This window comes from Taudactylus pleione, unplaced genomic scaffold (genome assembly GCF_031769625.1).
Source record: "Taudactylus pleione unplaced genomic scaffold, aTauple2 ptg000333l, whole genome shotgun sequence".
Lineage (NCBI taxonomy): Eukaryota > Metazoa > Chordata > Amphibia > Anura > Myobatrachidae > Taudactylus > Taudactylus pleione.
Window position 1 is genome coordinate 8,226,258 of NW_028284734.1, and position 8,747 is coordinate 8,235,004.

At 43.8% G+C, this 8,747-nt stretch overlaps 1 protein-coding gene across 2 annotated transcripts in view; it reads right to left on the reverse strand.

Moving 5' to 3' along the window:
• BDP1 (BDP1 general transcription factor IIIB subunit) overlaps window positions 1–8,090 on the reverse strand; it is a 184,713-nt gene extending 176,623 nt beyond the window's left edge. For both annotated transcript variants that reach the window (XM_088443767.1, XM_088443766.1), the window contains exons 1-2: window positions 7,720–8,090; window positions 2,725–3,307 (exon numbers count right to left, since the gene is read on the reverse strand). In XM_088443767.1, the coding sequence (XP_088299893.1) occupies window positions 2,725–3,307; window positions 7,720–7,931 (795 nt within the window). In that variant the 5' untranslated portion in view covers window positions 7,932–8,090. The remainder of the gene's footprint in view (window positions 1–2,724; window positions 3,308–7,719) is intronic.
• Between the last annotated feature and the right edge of the window lie 657 nt (window positions 8,091–8,747).

The following is an 8,747-nucleotide window of genomic DNA, read 5'->3' on the forward strand; positions in this document are numbered from 1 at the left end:
AAGTATGGCTTTCTCCAGCTAAAATGCTGGAGAAAAGCCATATTTTTATTTATAAATTAGACCCATATAACATGTGATTCGACATCACAGCTGCATAGGTGATTCTTATGCAATGCAACAATATCCACATAAATGTGCATAGAAAATCTAATACAATGTATGAAATACACATTCCTATTCTAATATACCTATTGTAACTGTATTTGCATTTTAATTAACATATTCTGCTTAGGAGAGAAAGAAAAAACGAACTTTCCTGTGTGCTCCCAGTAACCAGCTGGTGGTAATAAGTGGAAACCTGAATATCAAAGTGGGAAAGCTAGGGCCTTCATATGAGGGTCCTTTAGCACCAGGACCATCATACAGTCAGGTCAGTAGTATATTGTATTCAGGAGCAGGGAGTCCCACCTCACCTTTACGTAGCTCAGTCTGCCAGCAGTGAACGGAGACTTTGGAGCACCCGAGTTCTCTTTGAGGGAGACTGACCCCAGCGGTGTCTCTGGGGCGGCCGGTGCCCACCACCAATGCAGCATGGGCTGCAGGCACTGGCAGGTAGAAAGCGCATCAGCACGGCAGAGGCATTTGAAATATGTAGCCGGCCGTGAGCCAATCACAGCTCGCGGAACGGCAGCCAATCAGGAGCGGCCGCTCCTGATTGGCTGCCGTTCCGCGAGCTGTGTTTAGCTTGCGGTCGGCTCCATATTTGAAATGTCTCTGCCGTGCTGCGCTGATGTTCAGCCTTTTTCTTCCTGCCGCCCGTGCATTTCTCGCCGATGCCACTCGGGCCCCCTCTCTCTCCGGGCCCGGGACTGGAGGCCCGGCAGTCCCCCCCTGATGGCGGCCCTGGGTATATATATATATTTTTTTTTTTTTAAATACTTTACATGTTAACTGTTGATTTTTTTAGTATTCTGATACTGTTTTTTTTTTTCCATTCATCTTTAGCGCTAAGGAGAAGTTAAATATTGGAGTTTGCTAAACGATTATTTAGGAGTAGAAACTTTTAAAGCAGAAGTTGTGCACCCAATTCCCTTCTCTTTTGGATTAATAATGTATTATTATTAGTCTATACTGTAGGTCAGGGGTGGCCATCCCGTGGCTCTCGAGCCGCATGCAGCTCCTTTGTTTCTAAAATACGGTTCCCCCCACTGGAACTGGGAGCGCTGGTCTCTGAAGCGATCAGAGACTAAAGAAGCCTCCAATTGCTTCAGATGCCAGCGTTCCCAGCCTGCCCTGCGCGCCTGCTGTAACTAATTAGATGCAGTGGGAGTCAGAGCCATGGTTGTCAGGTAAGTACTGAGCTGGGGGCACTAATTTAGGGGGCACTACTTTTGGGGACACAAAGACAGGGGTCACTGCTTAAGGGGCACAAATACAGGGGGCACTGGTTAAGGGGCACAAATGCAGGAGGCACTGCTTAAGGGGCACTACTTTAGGCGGCACAAATATAGGGGGCACTGCATAAAGGCGTCTACAGGTGGCACTGCATAAGGGGCACAAATACAGGGGGCACTGCATAAGGAGCACAAATACAGAGGGCATTGCATAATTGGCACAACTACAGGGGAATTGTAGAAGGGCACAACTACTGAGGGCATTGCATAATGGGCACAGCTATAGGGGGCATTGCATCAGGGCCACAACTACTGTGGGCATTGCATAATAGACACAACTACAGGACAGCACAATGGGTACTGGCTTTCTCAATGTATTTTGTGTGGTTCTGGATTTTAATATGTATTTTATGTGGATCTGGCTTGTTTCTGTGTATTTTATGTGAACGTGGCTTTTTCAATGTTTTCTATATTGCTCTGGCTTTTTTTTTTCACTTCAAGAGTGAAAAAATATATTGGGAAGTTTATGTAAATGGTGTATGCGAATGTCATGCCAAAGGCGTGCGCACAAAAATGGGGCGTGGCCTTCAGCACGCGCATGCGATCGGCTCTTCAACTTGACCACAGATATTTTTTGGCTCTTTGCCTCTGACTGGTTGGCTACCCCTGCTATAGGTAATAAAAAAAAAGTTAATTAACTAGAATTCCATTTAAAATGTAGATACATTTCAGGAGCAGATCTGAAATGTCAAAGTGCTTCAGACATGCTTAAGAGGAAAAATAAAAAATAATGTTCATTCTAGCACCCTGCACCTGTCACAACCCATGCAGTTCCTCTTTCCTGCCTGGGGTGTCACTCTCTGCTCTGGTGCTTCTAGCACACTCAGTTGATGCAACAAACTTCTGAGATACAGACCAGAGTGTGCTAGAGAGTGACACCCCAGGCAGGAAATAGGAACTGCAGAAGTTGTGACAGGTGCAGGGGGCTAGAATGAACACTATATAAATGTTGGTATGTACTCTCATTGCCCACAGCCAATGCACCTTTGGCCAGGCTCTGAATGGAACAAGAGATATATTCAAGCAATTCTGAGGGGTTTATGTTTCCAGCAGTGAAAAGTGTGGAGAAGAGGAAGAGAGAAGTTGCCCATAGCAACCAATTAGCTCCTACCTATTGTTTAATAGGCTGTACTTGATAAATGCTACTTCAAAGCCGATTGGTTGCTATGGGCAACTTCTCCACTGGTCCACTCTTTTTACTGCTTGATACATAAACCCCTGAGTCAATGTACAGGACATACTATACTTCAAAAGCATAAAGCCTAAACAAATGCTTCCATTAATGTGCAGCCTTTAATTCCATATATAATTAAAACTTCGTAATTCCTACCCGTTCTTTCCGCAATTCATCCCTAAGCAATTCTCGTAACTTTTGTGATCTTCTAAGTCTCTCCTTTTCCAGGTTACCAACAATCGTCTTTTTAGAAGTAATTAGTTTATTTGTCACAATGTCTTCATTGATAGATTTCTGGGATGGTATCTCTTTAAGTGGACTCAGCTCTTCCCTTTGCGTGCACTCCACAGGTTTCACAGGACTGACATCAGGATGTTTAAGGACAGATTTCTTATAGGGAGAAAATTGTGGGACCTGAGGCACTGGCGTTCTCTTTTCAGGTAAGGCCACATGCTGTGCTTGAGTTGCAGCAAGAGGAGCTTGTGACTTTGGAGGGCTCGGTAACTTGGCCTTCTCAGGTGGAGACACTTCGGTCTGAACTGGAACATTGCTGACTGGTAATGTGGGACAAATTTCCACTTGTGAAGGCTTTTGTGAAGGAGCAACAACAGGCTTACTATTAGAAACCCTTGGTTTGGCCAGGTTAGGTAACGTGGAAATCCTTTTCCTCCTCTGGAGAGGTGTAGAAGTTACCAGAATCGGCTGACTTTCATTGCTGACAGTGGTCGTCTTCTCATGCCTGGCAATCATAAGAAAAAGGCAGAATAAGTACATTAAAGACATTATTGACTTATACAAGGGCTACGACGTCCTGGCAATTATACCTTCTTTCTCCGATTTAACCTGAGTTTAAAACAAGAACCAGTTTTATGAAGGTTCTCATACATTCCCATGTAACTCTCTCACACACTATACAATGTGTGCAGGCTAACAAGTAAGACTACCCAGGCTACTTTTTTGTCACACCTAGGTGGCAATTAATTTATTTGTGATGACCATAAGTTGCCAGCACTTGGACTGTTTCCCCATCAGCTCACGGCCACAAGCATCACAGATCACAAGTTTTCCTTTGCAGCCTATAGATCAGGGGTGGGGATCTTTTTTTCTGCCAAGGGCCATTTTGATATATATAACATTATTTGTGGGCCTGGTGCAGGCCACGCCCCCTCCATGTGATGTTACAGGGGCGGGGCCACAATCGCCGGTGATTACAGCAATGCCTGGAGCATCCTGAGGATGCTCCAGGAGCTGTAAGGGCAGCTTTGTGACCGTCTGAAGCGTCCTAAGGATGCTCCTGGCAGCACTGCTGCATAGATTTTGGCTGCAGGGTGCTACTCTAGACACCCTGCTAGCCAAACGAGGCTAGCAGAAAACAAGCTCTGAGGGCCAGACTAAATGATTCCGGGGGCCTTATACGGCCCCCGGGCCTGAGGTTCCCCATCCCTGCTATAGAGGCATGTGCAGAAAAATCTCCAATGTTTATTTACCGTAATTCTCTGGAAAGGAACACATCGTCAAGAATGTACCTGTTTCCATAGAATGTATACATGGTGCAGTATGAATTGGGGCATTATAATTTTTTTTTTAAAAGTGTCTGTCTCTTTAGGAAAATCAATGAATGGTACCAAAACTGTAGTACTAACCTACACGCCATATAGAGAGTGTATAATTATTTACAGCTGCATTGTGAGTTTGTACTACTGGAACTGGATGGATCTGTTTTTTGGTTTATTTTTGCAATATGTTACTATAAGTGCAAAGACATCTTGTACGACTTATCATGGTGTTTCAATAAAAATTTTCTTTAAAAAGAAAAAAAGTGACTGCGTCCCTGACACCTACATAGAGCTATTCTGTGGGCTATTTATGATAATGCAGCTTTTTAATACATTAGGAATTAGTATCATCACTATCTCTTGTCTCAGTGGTCATCAGCACTTGAATTGATAGGATGAAAATTGGATATAAGAATTCAAAACAAAATTTGTTTGGGTGTAAAAACTTTGATACCAAAGTATTCAAACGAAAGAACCACCTATTAAAACTCGTCGGTGACTGACATCATCATTTGGAGCAAATGCATTATGCAATGAGTTTACAAGTAATGACTTATTATGGTGTACAAATAGACAATGGAAAACACGATCTCCAAAAGTGTACAATTATATACACATTGTCAGGGGGCAGGAAGGTCCAGGTCCGATCCTAGCTCTTATTCAGCAAGGACATTAGTGATATATGTTTAGAACCCTTAATGTCCGGAAATGACTACAGGAATACCGTTATGCCAGTAATATGAACAGTACAGTAATTTGGTACCCATCAGAGACCAATTAGAAGTAGCACTCCAAGAGGCAACTATGTAAAAGATCTACTGCTTTCACGTATATTCAAAAGTGACACATTGTTCATTAACGTTGTCAAAGTTAAAAGAACATAAAACACGTAATAAGCTTCAGCATTTGATTACATCAAGTATGTCAGAGTGATGTAATCACATGAAAGAAAAGCTCTTATCTTGTTCACGAAAAGTTTCATTGCCAACAGTAACGTAGCTCATAACCTTAATATTTGGGGGTAATCAAGCAGTTTATTCTGTCATAATGTTATATTGCACTTTACAGCTCTACAGTAGGGGGTATATTTACTAAAGTGCAGGTTTTTAGAAGTGGAGATGTTGCCCATAGCAACCAATCAGATTCTACTTAACATTTATTTAGCACCTTCTAGAAAATAATAGCTAGAATCTGATTGGTTGCTATGGGTAACAACTCCACTTTTAAAAACCTGCACTTCAGTAAAAATACCCCTAAGTCTTATGGTGCATACACACACACAACGATTTTGTTACCAACGATTTTATGTCAGATTATCTGTCAGATGATTATCTTTCAGATTTTTTAAAGTGTAATGAACGATTTTTATGAACTACAAACGTTTTTTGCATATTCCCTTAATGAAAATCGTTCAGTTGACAAGTCTGACTGAACTACAAACGTGAACGCGCATGAACGATAATCGTTCATCATTTGACTCAGAAAGTGAACAATTTTTTGAAACGATTAACGTTAAACGATATCGTGTAACGATTATCGGTCAAAAAATCGTTGTGTGTGTGTATGCAGCTTTAGAAATAACCATTCTCTCCTTATTAGCAACGTCTGTACTATTTAGTTAAGCTCAACTCACATACTTCATCCTTTTCTCCTGTCTCAAAGAACTGCCACCACTAATGCACCATAACCTGCTGTTTGCTTAGTTTCTGTACCAATCGCTCCCTGGCACCCATCACTAAGCTCCCCTCTACGACTTGCTCCAGCTATCCTTGTTTTTTTTCTCCCCCAGTTACTCAAGTGTCTTTCAAGTAGCAGCAGTCATGTCGTTGAGGAGTTAGGACAGGGGTGAGCAAAATGCAGCCTGCCAGGCAATCAGAGCTGGCCTGCTGAATCCCACCCCAAGCACTCAGGAACACAACAGGCAGTCAGAGCCCAGACTGCCTCAAAATTCTTGAGCCACATGTTCTCAGCTTCCACACCACACACACTGCCCGGAACTAGTCGCTCTCTAGCAAATCAGCCCTATATCCATACACTGGAGGCCTGAATAGAGAATAGATATTACCAAGCTGGTACTGCAGGTGACGAGAGTCCAAACAGCCTGTTTGTGTCCCTTATCAGAAAGAATCACTAGATATGGGACTAAAGGGGCCCTATCCATTAGACGACTTTTTGAACGATCCGACCAAAACCAGGAGGATTTGGTCGGGACGTTCAGAAAGCCGTGTAATGGATAGCTGGCAAGGACCAGCGATGCGCGTGCACGCTGGGTCCTTGCCGACCCCGACTATCTGTAGAACATGCTCATCAACCTGACGACGATCGTCAAGTTCCAAATGTTCGCAGATAGGAGGTCGGTCTCCTGCACTGAATGACATCCAGTGAACGCCATTTAGTGCGGGCACCGCACCTTAGCGACCTGAAGGACTGAACGCTAGTCGTTCAGTTTTTCAGGTCGCCTAATGGATAGGCTCCTTAGGCTATGCCATGCACCTCACCACACTATTTTCACTAAATATGCATCTAATTCGCATCACTTTAGCCACAAATGTATTATGCAGAGGTACACAGGTTACTGGTGCTCACATTGCATGCAGCTGCTGTGTACAACGCAGACACTAAGCTCGGTAAAAAGGCAAAAGACATCTGTCATGAGTGAGCCACGCCATGCATCATTGTGCTTAATCTGCGAAAAAAAAATACTAATCCTAAATCACTGGAAGCAAACTTTGTATGCAGCTACAATGCTAAATACAGGAAGACAGCACGAAAGTCCAGGAATCACTACCGTGGCAGAGTTTCTAAGTCGCACCATATAGCGCAAAAAAAGGATAAAAAAGATAAGTGTATGAGGACACAAATACTAGATACACAATGAGCAATAACTGGGCCGATTGCTCAATCCTCGGCTGACTAGTCCGATTATTGCACAGTGTACCCAGCACCCGCAGCTGACAGTCATTCAAAAACCCAAAATACTAACTCCCAACATCAGAAGTGCTTCATGACATTCATCTGTCCCAACGACCCGATGTCATGTAGCAAAGGTAATGTGTACAGACATCGCGTGACAAGCTGCGTGTAAAAACATCACCTCAACGCTCTTTAGGGAGAGTTATGATTCAGGTGGGAACGATAATTGTGTAGTGTATATATTGGAAATCGGATATTCTCTGTATCATTACAGCTGTCAGAAAAAAATTGTGGATCGCTCCTTTTATCTTTCAGGTGTGTACCTAGTTTAACAGTGAATAACAAGGACACATATGAAGGGGAGACTATGGTGCCAGGAGACATATACTGAACCCCCAGGTCACCCACAGACTTCACCACTGTGACACACATCCCATTACCACCAGTGCTGCTAGTAACCATTTCATTCTCAGCTAGGACAGGATGTCTCATCATGTAACCTTAATAAAAGCACTCAGGCTCATCACTTCAGTATATACCAGAGGGAAATGAACTACACGTACCAGCATAACCTGGGACTGGCAGCTCCAGATCACCTGGGGAGGTGCAGGAGGTGACAGGTCCCCCCTATCAGAGAGTGTGTTGTGGTCTCCATGCCAGCCACACTGTGTGTGACACTCACCGCTCTGCCCCACTCTCCCGGGGCTGTGCCTCTGTGCTCCCCTGGGTGGCGCTTTCCTCTAGGCCTCCTCTTACGTTATCCTCCCCTGTAACATGTACGGGCTCTGGCTGGGGGGCACCCCCTCCATCTCCACCGCCGGTAGCACCGAGCCCTGGGGCGCGTCCTCCTGGCTTTACATTCGGCTTGAAGCTGAGTCTCGCTCTGCGGAACATGATGCAACCGGGTCCCCGCCTCTCCCCTTCCTCATCCCGGCAGCAGTGGCAGAAGAACACACCCGGGCCCAGCGAACAGCACGCCGCTGCCTGTCACGTGAGGCCAGGGGGGATGTACCGGCCGAGGAGTAGAAGGGTTTCAGTATTACATCATATGCAGGCGACCTTACGAGACGTCATGTGAAGGTTCAGGGAGTACAGTGACAGTCAGTTACTCAGCAGCAGCAGCAGCTTTCATCTTATTCTTCACTGTCTATGGCCACAGTCCCAGGAGGGATCCTCCAAGTGTCTCAGTAGATGTTTGTTACTATCACTTAGTGTGCTTTTTGTATATTTGTGATTTTTTTTATTTATTATTCTTAACCAAAAATTAAAGTTAGGACCACGGATCAAAGAAAAGCTAAATCTTTTTTACGATTTATATAATGTTGCCATTGATTACTCACATTTTAAAATAATATTCAATTATTATTGTTATGATCAATATGTGGCCTTTAAATGGAAAAGAAAACATATATTTAAGTTATTTTAACCTATCTCATGGATATCAACCTGACTCATTCCAGTCAGGAGAGCAGTAGAGTAGCTTGTCTCATTCCCCAAGGGAAGACACTTTCTTTTCACTCTTCCATATGTTAATGCTGTGCATTAAAGTAATTTTACAGGAGGGCCCTGCACATACGTTGAGTTACGTTTCGGACCCCTACTGTAACGTGAATAGGGGAACACTGCCATTTTTCAATTGTAAGTGCAGTTATAGCCAAACCTTGCTCACTAAATGTAAACATTTCTAACTTGGCATTTAAAGTAATAGTG